The 22,059-nt window shown below is 43.3% G+C and overlaps 1 protein-coding gene across 2 annotated transcripts in view; it reads left to right on the top strand.

Annotated features, from left to right (window-relative positions):
* LOC124709118 (FGFR1 oncogene partner 2 homolog) overlaps nt 1–22,059 on the top strand; it is a 73,861-nt gene that overhangs the window by 10,331 nt on the left and 41,471 nt on the right. The window contains exons 3-4 of one of the 2 annotated variants that reach the window (XM_047240775.1): nt 19,694–19,945; nt 21,419–21,463. In XM_047240775.1, coding sequence (XP_047096731.1) covers nt 19,694–19,945; nt 21,419–21,463 — 297 coding nt within the window. The remainder of the gene's footprint in view (nt 1–19,693; nt 19,946–21,418; nt 21,464–22,059) is intronic. The other variant, XM_047240776.1, reaches the window with a different exon arrangement.

Here is a 22,059-nt window from a genome sequence, read left to right as displayed (position 1 = left end):
CAGGATTGGAGAACCCAACTGAAGATATGTCTGAGAATTGATGATAGTGGCAGCAGAACCAGTATCCACCTGCATGCAAACATCTCGACCAAGTATTTGGACAGTGATGAATAACTTCCCTGAAAGGGAAGAAGTACAATTGACAGACAACACAGAATCAGCGTCATGTTCATGAACATCACGTATGCAGTCGGATTTGCAAACGAATGACACATGACCCTTTTTTTTTGCATTTGTGACACACGACCCAATGTTGTGGACAATCTTCTTGTGAATGTTTCGTAAAACACCGCGGACATGAAGGAAGTTGCCGTGGGTTTTGCTGCAGTTTCTTAGAGGTTTGTTTATAGGCAGAGGCTGCGCTTGGGAGCGTACTGTGGCCACGTCGGCCAGCGGGGACATGCCACACGCTTCGTCAACATCTACCATTGTTTAACTTTCTGTTGCCTAATGGTTCCCAACAATTGCGGCAGCTTTATCTGAAACAAGCTGTCTGCATCATCACTATTACTTGCTAAATCATGTTAAAAGAAACATAACTAAATACATCTCTGTCAACTTTTATTGTGCACAAATGCCTTGCAATAACAAGTTGAAATTTTGCCACATAATATATTTTGGTTTACTTATGCAGTGTTTGAAATTTGGCTTGGATTTCACTTGTTCCTTTTGTGCTACCGCACTTAGAAAATCCATGTTTTTCAGGTAATTTTTCAAATTTTTGTATTTTCGTCTGTATGTAACTCTGTTTGTGTGATTGATATGAGCAAGATGATGTGACTTACCAAACGAAAGTGCTGGCAGGTCGATAGACACACAAACATACACACAAAATTCTAGCTTTCGCAACCAACGGTTGCCTCGTCAGGAAAGAGGGAAGGAGAGGGAAAGACGAAAGGATTTGGGTTTTAAGGGAGAGGGTAAGGAGTCATTCCAATCCCGGGAGTGGAAAGACTTACCTTAGGGGGAAAAAGGACGGGTATACACTCGCGCGCACACACACACACACATCCATATCCATCCACCTTCTTTCACAAGCCATATTTCTGGAACTAATTGGCAGGGGAACTTAAAAATTTTGTACATGAGTGTTCCACACTTGGTATCATTGGTGTGCTGAATTTCAGCTAAATCTGAGACTATCAGCTGGAACATTTTCTCAAATTGGTTGAATTGACATGGAATGACTGTAATCCATAAGAGTACCAGGGGGTGGAGATCTCTTCTGAACAGCACGTTGCAAGGCATCCCAGATATGCTCAATACTGTTCGTTCTGGGGAGTTTAGTGGCCTGTGGATGTATTTAAACTCAGAAGAGTGTTATTGGAGCCACTCTGTAGCAATTCTGGATGTGTGGGGTGTTGCACTGTCTTGCTAAAATTGCCAAAGTCCATCGGAATGCACATGGACAGGAATGGTTGTAGGTGATCAGACAGGATGCTTATGTACATATCACTGTCAGTCGTATCTAGACGTATCAGGGATCCTATATCACTCCAACTGCACACACCCCATACCATTACAGAGCCTCCACCAGCTTGAATAGTCCCTTGATGACATGCAGGATCCATGGGTTCATGAGGTTGTCTCCATAACCATACACATCCACCCCCTCGATACAGTTTGAAAAGAGACCGTCCGACCAGCAACACTTTTCCAGCTATCAACAGTCCAATGTCGGTGTTGACAGGCCCAGGTGAGGCATAAAGCCTCGTGTCGTATGTACAGTGAATAAGTGTACACGAGTGGGCCTTAAGCTCCGAAAGCCCACATCGGTGATGTTCCGTTGAAGGGTTCGCATGCTGACACTTGTAGATGGCCCAGCATTGAAATCTGCAGCAGTTTGCAGAAGGGTCACACTTTTGTGATGTTGAATGATTCTCTTCAGTCGTTGTTGGTCCCGTTCTTGCAGGATCTTTTTGCAGCCACTGCGATGTCAGAGGTTTGATGTTTCACCAAATTCCTGATACTCACAGTACACTCGTGAAATGGTCGTATGGGAAAACCCTAGTTCACCACTAGCTCCGAGATGCTGTGTCCCATCGCTTGTGCACTGACTATAAGAGCTTGTTCAAACTCACTTAAATCTTGATAACCTGCCATTTTAGCTGCAGTAACTGATCTAGCAACTGTGCTAGACAGTTACTGTGTTATATAGGTGTTGCCGAACACAGCGCCTTATTCTGCCGTTTACTGTTCTCTGTATTTGAATATGTAGGCCTATACCAGTTTCTTTGGCACTTCTGTGTATCTCGTCATCAATTATGTAGGGAAAATATAACAATACATTATATACAAATGGCACATGAAGTAACATTACAGTTAAATTACATCTTTACTTCTGTTTCACTTCCAACATAGACATCTGACCTCCAGCCAGTATTGCTTCATTCCCAAAACATTGCTACTTTTCATTTACCAGTACCACTGAATTGCCACATATTCAGTCATAACTGGAAAACACACAAGAGAAAAATGGCAGCAACAGTCTGATATAAACACACAAAGGAAAGAAGGAATGTATATTCTCAGTCTTAATTCATAATGATCAGTATTATTATGAGTCATTATGTTCACGTAAATGCCAAAATATATCTCAAGTAGAAATGTTTTTAATTTTGATCTGAATTTACTTCCTCTTCCAACTCCATTATGCATGGTGGAAATGCATTATAAAGAAAGATTCCAGTGTTTTACAATTAAATTACATCTTACTTCTGTTACTCTTCCAATATAGACACCTAACCTCCAGCCAGTACTGCTTCCTTAATGAAACATCGCTACTTCAGGTTAACGGAAACGTCCAATTCCATCTGTCTGCTTTGACCAATGATGTCACCAATATGGCGGAAACGACCATTCACAACAACTCCCATATCGCGACTATGACGTCATTATGTAAACATGACAACAAAACACAAAAATAGACCAAAAAACCATCAAATACATATTCTGCCAAAAATATAATGAAACTAACAGGACAAGCGGGGGAAATTGGGGGTTCTTGGATGGGGACAAACTAAAAATAAACACACGCCACTAAACTAAATGACAAAAATGATAAAATAAAACGACCAAAACCTTCAAAAAATGAACTAAAAACAATATCCCCTGGAATCAAACACTTCTCTTGACCTATATAGGTCAACAGAAACTACCGATACCAAATCATAAATCCCAAAACTACAACCACGTCCACAATCATCACTACCTCAAAAAACACAACAAAATTGGAATCGAACACTTACCTTGACCTATATAGGTTAACAGCAACTACCGATACCACACCACAAATCTCAATGCTTTCACCATCACTACCACCACACTTAAACCTAAAAAAAAAACCTAGAAAATCAAAATTGGAATTAAACACTTCCTGTGAACTGTTATTCTTACGACATCTCTACATATAGCCATCCCTGGTCCGAGATGCCAGAATTTTAGTAAGCCTCATTTCTTCACGACACACTGAACACTTCACGACTTCAGCCAACAGGCCGAATAGCTGAAGAAATTTTATTAGAGACAATGCTCTGTCCCCCCCATCATTGCCAACAACTGATAACTGTTGACCTATATCCATATCTGCCAGAGATATAAGCAGTGCAATCTACCAAAATTCACACACGATGAACAGAAAAAAAACAAAAACTACAATATCGTCGACATAACCAAAACAAAATCATTAACTCACTGAAAAATATTCCGCTGAAAGCACAGTCACCACCGATACCATACACGTGCAGTGCTACCCCGCAAATGAACCCCATATGCCACATAACACGCTACCCATGAACACATCACCAGATAGTACCACCAACCGCAACAATACGCCACCTATCATGCAAACTAAACCAAAAACATCACCTAACACACGACACATAAACACACCACCAGAAAGCACCACCAATCTTATCAAAAGGACACCTACAAACATGCCACTCTCACAAACTAAACTCCGTGCTGTCATGACGTCACACACCACAACAGCCTTACATCACGGGTCAAAGCCGACGGGTGGAATCGGACGCTTCCGTTGACCCGCTACTTCTCTTTTTCCAGAATCACTGAATTCCCAAATATTCAGTCATAACATCAGATCCCCACCACCAACAGAGTCTGCTTGGATTAAATGCTTTTCATCATCTTCTGTCTTTCCGCAACCTCTTGGTCGCAACTTGGCCCAATCTTCTGTCTTCCACATGCTTTCCTTCACTCCTTTTGACCATCTCCTTACTCATTCACCCTCCGTCTCATGCATTTTCCTAGGCATCTGCTTCTTATCCTTTTTCACGAGCAACACTTTCATGTCATTTTTGTGACTCCTATCAGACTACTTTATACTAAAGTGATGACATAGTATACATACATAGACCTGTGACTGACTTCGGTTGGCAGCCGTAGGACACAAAGTGTAAAATAAAAGGGAAAAAAACACACCACTGGTGAAAGATGTTTGGTCGATAAAACAAAACAATAATTTGTGTACTTGCAAAAAATGTAGCCCCATCCTTAATGCATTATTATTTTTCTGCAAGCATGGGGACTGAGCTCAAGACTCCAGTATGATACATGTGCAAATGTTCACACAAAATTTCAGCAAAATCTGTGATTGTATCATACAGGAACCTCTAGAACACTTGCCATGGAATGACGCAGCATTGTGTGTCCAGCAGGTGCCATGTAGGGGATTAGTTGTGTGTAATGTATGTATGCATGCATGCATGCGTGTGTGTGTGTGTGTGTGTGTGTGTGTGTGTGTGTGTGTGTGTGTATTTGTTCTGTAGCTCCAAAAAAAGAAATAATTTGAAAGCCAACAGTTGATGACTCAGTGCTTCTGCTATTCAATGACTGGTCTGCTTTAATCCAAAAGTATTTTCCTTACAGCAGAAGTCGTTTGACAGGACTGGAATAGGAAGTGCTGGGAATAGGAGATGCTGGGTGTGTGGATGGGCAGGTCTTGCACCTCGGTCTCCCACAGGGATATGATACTTGTGGCAATGGATTGGGAGTGGTGTAGGAATGGACTAGAATGCTGTAGAAATTAGGTGGGCAATGGAACATGACTTTACGAATGGCGGGAAGGCTCTTGGGTGGAATGACCCTTGTTTCAGACCATGATGATATGTAATCAAAGCCCTAGCGAAGGATGTGGTTCAGTTTTTTCAGTACAGGATGGTATCAGGTGATGAAAGGGCACTCTTTTTTTGGCTGGTTCTTGGGAATGGTGGGAGGATTTGGGGGTATGAAGGGAAATTGCATGGGAGATCTGTTTGCGGACTAGGTCTGGCGGATGGTGCCTGTCTGTGAAAACCTTGGTGAGACCCTCAGCATACTGGGCTAGGGATTCCTTGTCACTGAGTCTCATTTCAAATAAGTACCCCACCCATACAATTATAGTCAGTGGTGACTTTAATCTTCCCTTGATATGCTGGAAAAATTATACGTTTAAAGCTGGCGGCAGGCATAAAAGTCATCCAAAATTGTACTGAATGCTTTCTCAGAAAATTATTTTGGACAATTAGTTCATGAGCCCACTCGAAGTGTAAATGGTTACGAAAGCGTATTTGACCTCTTAGCAACAAATAATCCTGGACAAATAATGTGTATCATGACGGATACAGGGATTAGCGACCACAAGGCACTTGCTGCTAGGCTGAATACCATAACTCCTACAACCATCAAAAAGAAACGTAAAAGTATATCTATTTAAAAAAAGCTGATAAAAATGCTGTTAACGCCATTTTAAGAGACAATCTGCACTCCTTCCGATCTGATCATGTAAGTGTAGAAAAGATGTGGGATGATTTAAGAGAGATAGTGTTGACGGCAAGTGGGATATATATACCACACAAGTTAATAAGTGATGGTACTGATCCATCATGGTACAACAGAGGAGTCAGATCACTGTTGCAGAAGCAGCGAAAAAAGTATGCCAAATTTAAAAGAACACAAAATCCCCAAGACTGGCAAAGTTCTGCAGAAGTTCGAAATATAGCGCGTACTTCAATGTGAGATGCATTCAATAATTTCCACTACGAAACTCTGTCTCGAAATCTGGGAGAAAACCCAAAGAGAGTCTGGTCATATATAAAGCACACCAGTGGCAAGACACAATCAACACCTTCACTGAGCAATAACAATGGTGAAGTCACTAATGACAGTGCCACTAAAGTTGAGTTATTAAACACAATTTCCTGAAACTCCTTCACCAAAGAAGACAAAGTAAATATTCCTGAATTCCAATCAAGAACAACTGCCAAGATGAGAAACATAGAAATAGATATCCTCAATTGCACAAAGTAGCTTAAATCACTTAATAAAAGCGAGGTTCCCAGTCCAGATTGTATACCAGTCAGGTTCCTCTCAGAATATGCTGATACAATAGCTCCATATTTAGCAATTGTATGCAATTGCTTGCTCACAGAAAGAGCCATATGTAAAAACTGTAAAATTGCTCAAGTCACTGTTCCTCACAAGCATGCCTATGGAATATCGCCTCAGTAGTGCGACTGGGTTTATGATTTCCTGTCAGAAAGGTCACAGTTCGTAGTAATGGACAGGAAGTCATCGAGTAAAACAGAAGTAATATCCGGCATTCCCCAAGGAAGTGTTATAGGCCCTCTGTTGTTCCTAATCTGTATTAACGACATAGGAGACGATCTGAGTAGCCGTCTTAGATTGTTTGCAGATGATGCTGTCATTTAGCGCCTGGTAAAGTCATCAGATGACCAAAACATAATACAAAATGATTTAGGTAAGATATCTGTATGGTGCGAAAAGTGGCAATTGACCCTGAATAAAGAAAAGTTATTCACAGGAGTACTAAAAGAAATCTGCTAAATTTCGATTATGTGATAAGTCACACAAACCTGAAGGCTGTAAATTCAACTAAATACTTAGGGGTTACAATTACAAATAACCTAAATTGGAACGATCACATAGATAATGTTGTGGGTAGAGCAAATCAGATACTTTGATTCATTGGCAGAACACTTAGAAGGTGCAACAGGTCTACTAAAGAGACTGCTTACACCACACTATTCTGGAGTGTTGCTGTGCGGTGTGGGTTCTGCATCAGATGGGACTGATGTAGTACAAAGAAGGGCAGCTCGTTTTGTATTATCACGAAGTAGGGGAGATAGTGCCACAGACGTCATACCTGAATTGGAGTGGCAACCATTAAAAAAAAAGAGGCGTTTTTCGTTGCAACCCCCAGTTTTCTCCTCTGATTGCGAAAACATTCTGTTGGCATCCACCTACATAGGGAGAAATCAGTGCTCACACGATAAAATAAGAGAAATCAGGGCTCTATCAGAAAAATTTAAGTGTTCGTTTTTCCCACGCGCTGTTTGAGAGTGGAACAGTAGAGAGATAGCTTGAAGGTGGTTCATTGAACCCTCTCCCAGGCACTTCATTGTGAATAGCAGAGTAATCACATAGATGTAGATACACTGTCCCCAGATGGCAAGGATGTGTGGGAGGGATATTTTGTCGAAACGGAGGTACTGTTGGTGATTGGTGGGTTTAATGTGGACAGAGGTGCAGAGTTAAACATCTAGGAAGGTGGAACGCTGTGTTGAGGAGGACTAGCAAAGTGGATCTGAGAGAGGGTGTTGAGGTTGTGAAGGAACGAAGAATGTGTCTTGGTCTGATTCCATGTTGTGAAGCTAACGTCAATGAACCTGAACCAGAATAAGGGTTTGGCATTTTGGGAGGCTGGAAAGGTCTCCTCTAGGTGGTCCATAAACAGGTTGGCATGGATCAGTACCAAACTCTTCCTTCTACCAACTCTCCATCAGCCTCCTGGATCCATACTCATCAGTGTTGACACCATCTCCCTACATACCAACATCCCTCGTGCCCATGGTCTTGCCGCAATTGAACACTACCTTTCCTAATGTACATCAGACTCCAAACCCACTATCTCATTCCTCGTACACCTAATTAACTTTATCCTAATCCACAACTTCTTCTGCTTTTAAAGGGAGGTATACAAACAAATCTGCTATACAGCCATGGACACCCACATGGCACCATCCTGTGCCAACCTGTTTGCAAGCCATCTAGAGGAGACCTTCCTAGCCTCCCAAAATGCAAAGTCCTTAGTCTACTTCAGGTTCACTGATGTTATCTTCATGATCTGGACTCAGGACCAAGACACCCTATCTTCATTCCTTCAAAACCTAAACATCTTCTCTCCCACCCACCTCACCTGATCCTCCTCAACCCAGTGTGCCACCTTCCTGGACATTGACCTCCTCCTCTCTGGTGGCTCCATCCACATGTCTGTCCACGTTAAACCCACCAACACCAACAGTGCATCTGTTCAGACAGCTGTCATTCCTTTCACACCAAAAAGTCCCTCCCATACAGCCCAGCCATCTGGGGACAGTGTATCTGTAGTGACAAGAACTCCCCTGCTCAGTATGCTGAACTGTCAGGAGGCTCACCACTCTTTGGTGAGTACTTGCTTGGCTGTCGTGGGGCCCCAGGCTTTTCAGCATTGCTTCATTTTTCTGTGCTGCAAACCTACTCTTTGACTATCTCTTGCCTCCTCTGAATTTACATCAGATAGTCCTTTTGGTACAGACCCTGCTTGTACTTTGTTCACGATTTCGATACTGATTTCCAGTTTCACTCCTAATGTAACATTTACCTTTCATTAACGATTACATGGTCCCCATTATTGGCTTTCACCTGCCATTTTTTTCCACATTTTACAGAAGTGTGTGTCGGCACACCCACTGTGGTGTATGCTCTGCCTCCGTGTCCTTCTACCCTGGCACCCTTCTTTCCTGTTGTAGTGTGCCCAAAACCCAGCACGGTACCCATCCTGTTGCTGTTGGGAGAGGGGGAGGGTTGTCAAGTACTTGCACAATGGCAGGGATTGTACTGTTGCTGCCTGTGCTGCACACTCGCTATTTATCCCCTGGAGTATGTGCCCTTCATGCAGGGGCAAGGGAACTCCTGGCAATGGATTACTGGCCAGACAACCATTGCTGAGGCTGGGTGGCAGCCATGGCGAGAGCCCTGTTCGGAGTGGGTGGCACCATGGTGGGTAGTTCGCATAGGAAGGGACGTAAAGTTTCTCCTGTTGGTGGTCATATGGCCTTGGCAATCTCTTCAAATGGAAGGCCTCAAACAATGCAACAAAGTAAGATCGCAACACATTCCCTTCCCCTGCCGTGCTGTGGGAGGAATGCAGGGCTAAAAGACGAGGAGCAAAATCCCCTCTCCCCCATTACTTGGTCTGTACCAGGACTCATGTGGCACCTTTTTAGCCACAAAGGCAATATTTTTTGTGGAAAACATTGAGGACAAATACAGGGAAGTTGCAGCCATCTCTAAGATGAAGAGCAGTGCCCTCCTAATTAAAACATCACAGGTGCTGCTCTCTTGTGAAAAGTTGGGTGACATTCCTGTGATTGTCACTCCTTCCATGGTTCCTGCTGGTCCACAACCAAATGCCAACTGGTGGCTGAAGCAACCACAGCCTGCTGGCCATTGGACTTCTCGTTCTTCCTTTGTCGTGGACCTCAATTCAGGGAAACCTTCTCAGTCCTCGTATTCTTAAGAGAAGGGCAAGGAGGACAAAAGAAGGAAAATCTGGTGGCCCCCACACCACTGGACTCTTTGTGTACTCCTTCTGCACTCAAAGTGGGGATCCCGGTGGCTCTGAGGGAAGCAGATCTCCTCGGGCAGTGCAAGGCAGTATTGATGCGGCTGTTCAGCATACAACAGCACCCATTGTTTTGGTGGCCAACCAAGCCATTCCCTATCCCTCAGGATCCCTACTGTGTCAGAAGACTACACCCTGGTGGACCCCAGAGATCGCTGCGAACATTAGAGATCATAGGTGGGCCCTCCAACACCATAAGCAGAACCCTTCACCAGAGCACCTCATTGCCTTCAAACGGCTCCTCGCTGGTGTTCACTGCCTCGTAAAATGCCAAAAGCAAGAATTCTGGGAGCAGTAAGTTTCCACCACTGGAAACCTCTCCAACATAGGTAAGGGCAAGGATCTCTATGGCTTCCAGCCCTTGCAGGTGTACAAAGTATTTCCTTAGATGGTGCCATTTATACTGATTCAGATGCTGTTGCCAGGCATTTTGCTGAGCATTACTCTCGTGCATCTGTGTCTCAGAACTGCAGCCCCACCTTTTGGCTCATAAAGCAGCAGGAGGAGCAAGTGCACTGATCTTTTACTATCTGTCACCTGAAGCCATATAATGCTCCATTCAGTGAATGGAAACTCTCCAGTGCCCTAGCTCATTGCCCTGTTACAGCCTCAGGGCCAGACCACATCCACAGCCAAATGCTGAAACATCTCTGAGTGGATTGTCAGCGTCACATCCTTGCCTTCTTTAATAGGATCTGGAACGAGGATGAGATTGCATCTCAAGTGACGAGAAAGTGTGATAGTTCCAGTACTCAAACTGGATAAGAATCTCCTCGAGATGGGCGGTTACCACCTAATCAGCCTTACTGACATTCTCCGTAAGTTGCTCAATACATGATCGGCAAGTGGCTGTGTTGGCTCCTTGAGTCTCGGGGCCCTTTGGCTACATATCGGTGATTTTCACAAATTCTGCTACACTACTGGTTCACCTGGAGTCCACTGTCGGGATGGCCTTTGCATGTCATCAGCACCTTGGTGCTGTTTTATTGACCTACAGAGGCTGATTACATGACATGGTGTTACCACATTCAAACTGCAATACATGAGTGGGGTCTCCGGACTTCAAGTGGATGCTTCCCTCAGTACCCTCTTTATCCAAGAGAATGGCGTCCTGCAGCCCTCTCTTTCTGGTGGTCATCAGTTGTCTAGTAGTAGCTGTGGGGTCTTCGGTATCGCCCTCCTTATATGCTGATGTTTGCTTGTATTATTGCTCCTCTAGTATGGTTGTTGCTGAGTGCCACCTACAGGGCACCATATAAAAAGCACAGTCATGAGCTTTTACCCATGGCTTTTGGTTTTCAGCTGCCAAGACTCGTGTAATGCACTTGTTGCCTTTGTACTTGCTTACCCACACCCGGAGCTTCACCTAGATGATCAGTTACTACCTGTAGTTGAGATGCACCAATTTTTGGGACTGGTCTTCGATTCCCGGCTGACATGGCTTAAAGTGCTGGCAACACCACAATACATTTTCTGCCTTGGTAACAGTAGGTGGGGTGCAGGGGTGCAGGTCACTCTACCCTTTTATGGCTCTACAAAGCTCTGATTCAGTCATGTTTGACTACGGAATTCTTGCATATGGTTCAGCATCACCCTGAGTATTGTGGATACTGGACCCTATTCATCATTGTGCCCCCCCCCCCCCCCCCATTGACTCTCAGTTCTTTTGTGAGTTTGTGTGTGGCTCACATCGGGCCCCAACTTACTGCTGCCCATTGTCTTTCATGCTTTTTGGTGTTTAGGTCCATGCTTGAAGTTTGACCTCCATTTCTAAATTTTCTGTTTTTAGTGTGAGCCATTTGGGAAGAACTCCCTCACTAGTGTCTACAGCGTGGATTCCTTTCACCCCTTCCTTCCCCTCATCCTTCTCTGCCCATCCACCCTGCTAGATCACCAGCACATGCAGTCAGTCCATGTGGTAGGGCTGTTATGTACCCATCTGGCTGAGCCTCCAGACAACACAAGGATCACACTACAGATACATGTATGCCAAAAAGTGGTTGCCTGTCTTCCTGAAGCACCAGAACTCCCAGCAATGGCCTCCATCCCAAGCGGCCCTTGCTGTGGCTGGGTGGCGCCCAAGGGAAGAGCCCCTGATTGGAGTGGATGCTACTAGGGGGGATGTTTGGCGCATAAAGTGTGCCAAGCTGCAAAAATCTAGCCATTCTCAAACAGCCATCTCTACGAATGGTGAAGGATCATTGAATGCTGCTTAGTATGACCCAGCAGTCTTCCCTTCCCTGGCTGCACCATGGGCAGATGGCTAGGCTTGCCATCTTGGGGTGAAACACTTTCCCCGCTATGTCTTCTGTACTAGAACAGGCACATCTGCTACCACAAAGCCATTGTTTTTTGTGGAGAATATCCAGGACAAGTTTGGTGAAGTGGAATCTGAGTAAGATGCGATCGGGTCGGGCTCCCTGTTGATAAAAGCTACTTCTGCTGCCCAATCTGCAGATCTTTTTGCTTGTGATCATCTTGGGAATGTCCCATTGTCTATTAACCCTCACCAACCTCTGAATGTGGCTGGCTCTTCCGGGTTCGAATTGCCATTTTACTCAGCACCCTTCAGATTCAGAAAAATGGTATCCCACAGGGTTCTGTGTTAAATGTAACACTCTTCTTCATAGTCATCAATGGGCTCGTAACCTCTGTTGGGCCTCTGATTACCCCGGCATAGCATTTCAACAATTTATGCATCTGGTGCAGCTCCCACTTGGTAGCATCGGCTGATTGCCAGCTCGAAGGCACCTTCTGATGGGCATCGGCGTGGATCGTCTCCCATGGCTTCCAGCTTTCTCCCGGGGTTATGCATTTTTGTCATTGACCCAGAATATACCTCGATCCAGAACTTTAGTTAGGCAACCAGCCCCTAGGTGTTGTAGCATGGACCCATTTCTTGGGCCTTAGTTTTGATAAATAGCTGATGTGGCTGCCCTGTATTCGCCACCTGAAGACTATATGCATGCAGAAGCTTAATGCCCTCTGCTGCCTGGCTCATACATCTCCATCTTTACAATGCTCTGGGCTTGTCCCGACTAGATTATAGTAGTCAGGATTATGGCTCAACGGCTCCTTCCACACTGAAAATACTTGATTGTGTTCGCCATTGTGTGGTGCATCGGGCTGCTGGTGTCTTTCGCACTAGTCCCATTGACAGTCTCTTCGTAGAAGCAGGGATTCCCCCTCTACAAATATGACAAAGACTACTCCTGGGTTTCTTATGCAATCGCATTCGCCTGTTACCTGACCATCCCAATGGGTCTCACTTCCCCCCGTCAGAATCTCCATCTCCACTCACTGGAATGCACACACCGTATTTCCTCCCACTCCCCCCTTGGATGGTGCCTAGACCATGGATTACAACCGACCTATTACTGGGTCCTAAGGTTTTTAACACCCCTGTGGTCTTCCGGCATCTTGTATGTCCCATCCTTGCAGAGTTCTGGGGTGCCACCATCTTCTACTGATGGTTCTAAGTTGATAGATAAGGCAGGATACACTTTCACATCTCCTACTAGCTTAGAACACCATTTATTGCCAGGATCATGTAGTGTGTTCAAAGCAGAGCTGCTACCCATTCACAGGGCTCTCTTTTTTTTTTTTTTTTAACTCAGGCCTCCCTCCACAGTGTTTTAATATGTACCAGCTCAATGAACAGCCTGCAAGCTATTGACCAATGCTACACTCATCACCCTTTGGTCTCTGCTATCCATGACTTTCTCTCTGCCCTTGGCTGTGCTGCCTGCTCTCTGAGTCCCAAGTCATGTGGGCGTCCCAGGGAATGAAATGGCTGACCGTTTTACTAGAGAAGCAGATACTAAACCCCCCACCCGCCAATCCCCTTTCATGATTCTAGCTTTGGATATGCACATCCACATTAAATCTCTTTTTGTCAAAAAATGGAATGTTATCTGATGTGCTGCTGCTCTCAGTAATAAAATCCACACACTCAAGGAGTCTACTCAGGTTTGTGCTCTTCCTTCCACTCCTCTCAGGAGTAGTTCTATTCTTATGCCTCTAGCAACGGTCATACCATGCTCACTCGTTTCCTCTTGCGTAAAGAAACAGCTCCACAGTGTGGTTGTGGAGACAGACTGATGGTATCCCCTACGTTGGTGGAATGTCCCCTTCTTTTAGCCCTTCATACTAAGTGTCATCTTCCAGATTCCTTAATTTTAATACTGGCATCATCTTCCAGATTCCTTAATTTTAATATTGGCAGACAGTTCATGGATGGTTGAACTGGTCTTCAGTTTCCCCCATGAAAGTGGTTTTTATTTTCAGATACAAAGTTTTGCTTTACTTCCGGAACAGGAGCAGGGTGGTTGTGGTTGGGACCTCTCTTCATGTTTTCTCAGTCTGGGACATGTGACCACCCTTTCTTGCAAAGACGCTCTTTTATCCCACTGTTTTCCCAGTTTTTAGATTTGGGCTACCCTTTTATACCCTCCACTGTGTGTCTTTTAACTTCCTCCTTTTATAGTTTGACTCCTCTGGTTCCATCCACTTTTAGCAGACACTCTCTTTTCCGTTTGTGACTTTGGAATCATGGGACTGATGACCTCATCGTTTAGTCCCATAACCTCCCTGAGTCAGTCAATCAGTCATCATTTTTTGCTACAGGAACCTTCTGAACTAGCCCTGTGAACAGTCTGCTAGTTGAGGCTGGAGTTCCTTCATTACCTATCGGGTACCAACAACAGCTGATGAATTTCAATGTACACACTCATAGCTTCCCTGAACATCCTGACTACTGTGTCCTTCTCCGTGGAAGGGAGCTCCACTTCCCAAAGCAGCGATCCAGAACTGGGTTTACAATTGCTGCACGCCTCCAGTGTCTATTCGGAACTGCAACTTCCTCTACTGTTGCCTCTGGTCAGCGAGACATCGTATCTGCTCCCATGGCTTGTGCCCCAATCTAGGATTGTCTCGAAGTTTCCTTTGGTGCAAAAGATTATGTTGACCCCATGATTTTTTGTTTACTGTTCTTGGCTGTCCTTGAGAAATAAACAGGTTCGCAGGCGGCATTCACAGGTGGCTCAACAGTCAATGGATGAACAGACTTGGCATGCACACGTGCACAGTACAGTAAACTCCACCTCCTGCCAAATGGCTTCAGTGTTTTCATTGCTGAATTGATGGCCATTAAATTAGCCCTTAGCCATGATCGTTCTTGCACTGGCAAGAGTATCCTAATCTGTAGTGACTCCCTTAGCAGCTGTCAGGCTATAGACAAGAGCTACTCTCACCACCCAGTGGTTAAGGCATCCAGGATCTTGTCGCTGACCTCCATAGAGCTGGAGACCAGTCATTTTCGTTTGGATGCCCGGTCATGTCGAGATTTTGGGAAATGAATGAGCTGACGGGTTGGCCAAGCCAGCCATCAGGATGCCGATTCTGGAAATTGGGTTCCCAGAACCAGACCTTCGGTCATTTATTGCAGGGAGTTTGACTCTTAGCAATCGATGGCACTCAAAATGGTCTGCCCTGATCTCCCAAAACAAACTGAGGACAATTAAGGAGACCATGCCCAATTGTCAGTCTTCTCAGCTTGCTTCTTGCAGAAAATCCACTGTCTGCATTGGCTACACTTGGCTGACCCATTCTTTGACTCTAGGATCCCCCTCACTGCCGATGCGGAGTCCGCCTGACGGTGGTCCACTTACTCATAGACTGCCCGAATTTGGCTGCTTTGAGGCGGCATCTAAATCTTCCTGACACGCTCCCTCTAGTGTTTGCAGGTGACACCAACTCGGCTGACCTGGTGTTACGTCTTGGTTGCAAAGGTGGGTCCTATTCATCCTTACAAGGTAGGGCTGCTTGGTGTCGTTGATTGCCCATGGGATTGGAAGGGCACCAATCTCCAGTCCCCCCCCCCCACTTCCTCCCCCACCCGGGGTCCTTGCTGGGTGGCCCAGCCGGGCCTCTACCCTTTCCACCGTTTTATTCTTTTTCATTTCTTGGTTTTAATACCTTTTCGTGACTGATCTTTTAACGACTTGCCTGTGCTGTCTTTTTTTCTGGGTTTTATCTCTCTTTGATCTTGTGTTAGTTACATTCAGGCTTTCTTGCCTCCTTCCTTTGATGACTACTCTAGGTTTACCAATGAATGGATGAAGCGGCTGATGACCTTGCAGTTTAGTCCCTTTCACTCTAAACCAGCCAACCAATCGGTATGCTGAGGATCTCACAGAGGCCTTCACAGACAGGCAGTATTGCCCATACATAGTCTGCAAACAGATCTCCCATCCAATTTCCCATAACACCCCCAATCCTCCCACCATCCCCAAGAACTGGCCACAAAGGGAGCACCCTTTTTGTCACACAAAACCACACCAGACTGAAATGGCTGAACCACATCCTTTGCTAGGGCTTTGATTACGTATAATCATGGTCTTAAATGAGACATCCTACTCCAGATCCTTCCCACCTCTTCTAAAGTGGTATTCCGTCACCCATACAACCTCCACAACATCCTAGTCCATCCCTGTGCAAATCCCAATCCCAACCCCTTACAAGCATCATATCCCTGTGGAAGACCCAGCTAGAAGATCCAGATGCAAGACCTGCCCTTAGCACACTGGACTCGCATTTGGGATGACAACGGTTCAAACCCACACCTGGCCATCCTGTTTTAGGTTTTCCATGATGTCTCAAAATTGCTTCGTGCAAATGTCAGGATAGTTCCTTTAAAAAAGTGCAGCTGTCTTCCTTCATCATCCTTTCCTAATTTGATGGGATCGATGACCTCGCTGTTTGGTCCCCTCCCTCAAATTAACCAACCAACCAAGACGTACCCAGTCCACCTACCCACCCACCACTTCATATTCCAGTCGTGTCACTGATTTGTCCTACCCAATTATGGGCTGGGCCACCCGTGAAAACAGCCATATCACTTACCAGCTCTGCTGCAGCCATTACACAGCTTTTTCATTGGTGTGACTAACAATCATCTATCCACCAGGATGAAGAGCAAATTAGACCACCCTGTGGCTCTACATGGAGTTGAGCATAACATGCTTGATTTAAATGGCTGCTTCATTACGTGAGCCATCCTGGGTCCCCTGTCACAACCAGCTGTCATGAACTGTGCTGATGGGAGTTATCCTAACAACACGTTCCCCACTCCTGTAATTATCCGGGCCTCCAGCTACAGTAACATACTGTCCCCATACCCTCCACCAAAAGCGTCCACCTCCTGCGTCCTATCATCTCATTCCCATTCTCTCCTCTCAGCCTCTTTGTTTGCTGCCCTTTGCCAATGCACCCACCCATCTTTCTCTGATCCTCTTTTTTTTTCAGTTCTTTTCTTCATCACCTCCTTGCCCCAAAACCTTCTGACGCTGCGTCTTTTGGTATTCTAGTTGCAGCACTCTGCCAGACAGCATTAGTCTGTCTCTCCATCCATACACTATTATCCCTTCCCCTTCCCATTACTGCTGCCATCCGATGTGATAGCTGCATTCTGGCCTGAGCTGCCAAAGTTGGCAGTCGTGAGTGCATGAGGTGTGCTTATTTGCTTGTGTGTATGAACAGTGTGTGTTTCTCTTTCGCTGATGAAGGCTGTGGCCAAAAGCTTTGTGTGTGTCTTTGAATTGTGCCTCTCTGCAACTTAATGTGTCTTCCTTATGATAAGCAGCAATCCATCTTTTCTGTCATTGTTGGCAATGTAGTGAAACTGTTGTAGCTGTCTGAATATAGTATAGTGATCTCCAGTGTTCATAACTAATTTGTCCGTGAGCTGTAATTACTTGATATTATTCAGCTCACGTTTGTACTTCTTGGTGATCGTGGAAACTAAAAAGCTCAGACATTTTCTTCAGATTCTGCAGCAGACGCTGAAAGAATAGAACTTAGTATAACATGCAATTACGTAAATGAATATGATACTGTTTCATTCAGTATAATATGTATTCTTGCAATGTTTTACAATTCCTTCATGATGAAGAGTACTTTCTCCAGGAACATTGCAGTGATTGACTGTCAGTTTCAGTTTAAATGTCAACCTGACAAATTATAATACAACAGAATAATCAGTTTTTGATAGATCTGTCTCTACATCTCCTGTTCACTGTGATGTCATCACCATTGTCACAGCACACTCTGTACTTGGCAGTGCACTCTGCTCCTCCAAGCCAGGGTGTCGAAGCATGGAACAAACCCAATGCCCAACATTCACTGCATCTCGTATCCATTTGCAAACAAAAACGATGACAAAAACCTCCAAACAGTTTTTGAGTCTGAACATATTTAACTAATATGTCATTCCAACTATCGTGATCCTCTTTTGTGGCATAGGTGAATGGGTAGTGTTATATACACTGTTCAACACCCACGTGATAATAAAATTTGCTTTATTAGGTGTAGCCAGGACACCACTTAATTTTACAACAGATGAACTTTTTTAGAAAATAAAAAGGCTTTTCTCCTGCCCAAAAATTTAGTATCAAAACACGAATATACAACCTTAATAAAATTGACTTTTATAACTGAATTGATTTTACGTTCCTCTCTCGATGCTCTCCAACGGGTGCCGAGGAGTTAGACGGGCGCCGCTTCTGGGTCAAAGACTGGCGTATTGAAGACGGGCACCTGGTCAATCCAGCTGCGATGATGTTTCCTCCTGGCGGCAGGTCAAAAGACGCCTGTTTCTTTTCCTGCCGGCTATTTAACCTGGCAGCTCTAGTCTTTCTCCACAGATTCTGTCGTGAGGATTGGCGGCCGTTGGCGATACCCGATTGGCGGATGGTGATGTTTCGTATTACCATCCGTGTCGGAAAAAGGGGTCACGCACGTGCGTATTCCGTGGCTGCTTTAAATTTGGCAGGAAACGCCTCTAGTGCCGGCTGGCAGAACACGCCGGAACTACGTTGGAGGTGTGGCTTATTCTGCAGCGGTAGCCACCCGTTGTATTTGCGTGGCTGTGCGCGCCATGGCAGGTAGCACATCACTCTACCCGAGTTATAGGTTTCACCACAATAGGTGCGATTGCCTGAAACCAATCATGGCCATGAAATAGTGTTCTTTTCTTGTAATATGCCCTAAAACTGCTTTAGTTATTTCTATTTCTGTGGTTTCTACATTTATAATGGTGTTGTGTATTAGACCTATTAGGTAATTATTTTCCTCAGTGTAACACATCCAGCAATTTCTTGTTTGATGGAACTTGATTCATAAGCTTTATATCAAAGTACACACCTTGTGTTAAGGCAGCGTATCATAAATCCTTGAGCACTGTATCTTGTGGTGCAGAAGTATGACAGTTAATGTCTGAACAGGATGAAGAAACTCCTTCTGGCTAGTCAGATTTAAATTTTCCATGATTAGAAAAATAACTTAAAGCAAACGACAGGGTGATTCCTTTGAAGAGACACCTTCCTAATTTACTGTCTGTTTGAGATTGAACTCTATTGCTAATGACCCCATTGTTGATGGGATGCTAAGTCCTAATTTTCCTTCCCTGTGTCTTGTGAATTGTTCTTCGGGCTGTGATATGATAATCACTGTTACTACCGGTAGGCATTGGGCACCTGCAGTGGTGATATGAGTTCAGCTGATAATTGATAAATACAGTTATCCCTTACTGCTACTTCTTGATAGTGGTTATTAAAACAAGACATTGTTAACTTTTTAATCTCTTCACATTTTTCATTTACTGTGGTACAGAAAATAATTTTTCATGTTCAGTGATGTGGTCACTCCATTACGTGTGAATAAAATCCATGTCGTGTCACTAACTGATTCTTTCGTAGATATTTTTTTTTTTGTGTGTAATGTTGATCAACCTGTAGTAAGTAAGTTTTAAATTTTATTTTTACAGTTTGTCAAATTTTAATATTTCTTTTGTTAATAACAGGATAAAAGCCTTTTAAATTAGTCCGCAGTGATACATACACACATAAAAAATAACAAACGTTTTTCATTAAGTCTTTGCAAAATGTATTTTTATCTTTGAAAAGGCATTTATGTTATGATGTCACCCAGAAGGTACTTCTTTGTACTCCTTAGTACCAAGAGAAAGCGAATGAGCTGAATGAATCAGCACGTCAGCGGCCACATGCTGTGCTTGTGGCAGGCATCCAGCAGGAGAACAGGCATTTACGTGAATTACAGCAAGAAAACCGGGAACTAAGAGCTGCTCTGGATGAACACCAAAAGGCACTGGAGCTTATTATGTCAAAATACCGTCAACATGTTACACGGCTGGTAGCATCATCTAAAATTGATCTTGCTGCATTGGGCACACACAAATATTCTAAGGTAAATCATTAAGTTTTGTCATCTTTGTTAATATGCATTTATTTAAATTTTAATTTTAATATTAAGTAGTGACACTCTCAAAGGATTCTATGCATTGAACTGTACTAAAAGGTCAAAGCCAGTTCTAGATGTATGTGAAATTGATTTTTGAGCTGCTTTATCTTCAGAATTGCAAGTAAAGTTAGTTACCTGTATACTTGATTTTAATACTATAGGTAGAGGAGAGGGAAAATTTACTACTTTTCATTAATTGTCATGCAAGAGCACATAAACCCAATGTAATAATTTTAAACAACATGCAGAGAAGTGTGAAGGAACAGTATTAAGCCTATGTAACAGTCAAAACTGCCAGTTTTGTGTGTAATACTACAATAGCCAGTATAGACAAGTAGAAAGATTAAAATGCATGATGAGTTGTTGATAAAGGACAATATCAATTTTTATGTAAGGCAGGAAATATGTGACCACTGAAGACAGAAATGAAGAGATGGAAATGTGAGTGGGTCATGTGGAACAAAATGTTTCATGTGTAGGATCCATACCAGCTTTCTAAACATGTTCTTCATCTATATGTATGCTTTGTCTGAAATCATAAAGTATGGCAATGCTAATAATTTTTTTTTTCCTACATGTATGTGCAATGCTTGTTTCAATCAGTGTCCACCCTGATGACAATACATCACAGACATTGCCTAGATTATGAAGACAACAGCACCAAAATTCATAAAAATCAATATTTTTGACATTGACCAAAGCGTAGAAGGCGTTACATATACTTGTGCACACAGTCAAACTTTTGTATATGAGCAAGGTGCTGTTGGTTGTGGCTATTGCATTTCAGTATGTTTTAGTTGCTCCAAAGGTCTCTTATTAGTTCACGACAGAATTAAGTCTGGCATATATATTTCGAGCAGTTTGTTTGCTTGCTAGTTACATATTTTCCAACAGAGTTATATGATGCATTCTAATGGCATTGAGAAAGTTTATAGACTTTTAATAATTTATTTCCGTACGTGGACATATACTCTGCATTAACAAGTCGGGACATAACAGCACCAAGGGAGAAACCATCAACAAAAACAACTGTGGATACCTTCACTATCTCCTGGGCATATAACATCATTAGGATTGGGGGGAGACATAATTCACCACATTTTGGACCAATCAGCATCTTTCTTCTGGTATTTTAATTATGTGCCTCATTTGTGCTTTTGGTATGGTGGTATAAAAAATAAGTTTCATACAATATGTATAGTGTTAAAGTGTGTAATTACTTGACTACTATCATTGCCTGTGCACACTGTGTTTTGTTCTTTGTACATGCTTTTGTGTACAATTAACTTTGTTTATGAATGATGCAGTAGCCCAGATTATTCCATAAGGCATTAGTGAATGAAAATGGGCAGAATATTTCAAGTTATTAATTTGTTTGTATCAGATCCCATGCATTGATACTTACATCATGTTCCATAGATCCCATCACAAACGGAAACCTTGCAAGATGCAGAACAAGAAAAGGTATAAATTTATTCAATATTTACTAACAATATTTATGGCAAAAGAATATTTACTTTTTTAGTTGCCAGTACAGAAACATTTGTAACAAGGCTGACACACTCAACAATTTAAACATTCAGTTCATTATCAAGCTCTAAGAATTTTATAACTTTCATTAATCAGAAGAAAGAAAAATGTATATGCGTATATGCTAATGGAAATGAGTAGCTGCTACCAACCCTGAATTGAGAGAAACATTCAGAATAGGTAAAGAATAGGGAGTTAGAGTGTATAATGAATAGGGAGTTACAGTGTATGAACATGACATGTTCAAATTCTATAGTACCACTAATTTAGTTTGTAAATTGCTTCTTGTATTGTTGACTCCCTAGTTCAGAATCAGTGAAGTCAAAAGACTTTTGTCACTAACGTTTTGTCAACACCCACTAACAAACTTAGCAATATGGAATCCAGTACCACTGTAGTATCTATTGTTTAGTGTCACTTTTAATTTTTCTATACTTTGTTGGAGTCTTTTGTGCTAGAAAGTTGAATCAATTCATGGTTCATTGTGGGCATTGCCTAAAACTTCTCCTCCATACTATCAACACTGGTGT

The sequence above is a fragment of the Schistocerca piceifrons genome, chromosome 7 (assembly GCF_021461385.2).
Source record: "Schistocerca piceifrons isolate TAMUIC-IGC-003096 chromosome 7, iqSchPice1.1, whole genome shotgun sequence".
Lineage (NCBI taxonomy): Eukaryota > Metazoa > Arthropoda > Insecta > Orthoptera > Acrididae > Schistocerca > Schistocerca piceifrons.
Note: the sequence above shows the minus strand (reverse complement) of the source record. Positions and strands in the feature narration are given on the sequence as shown.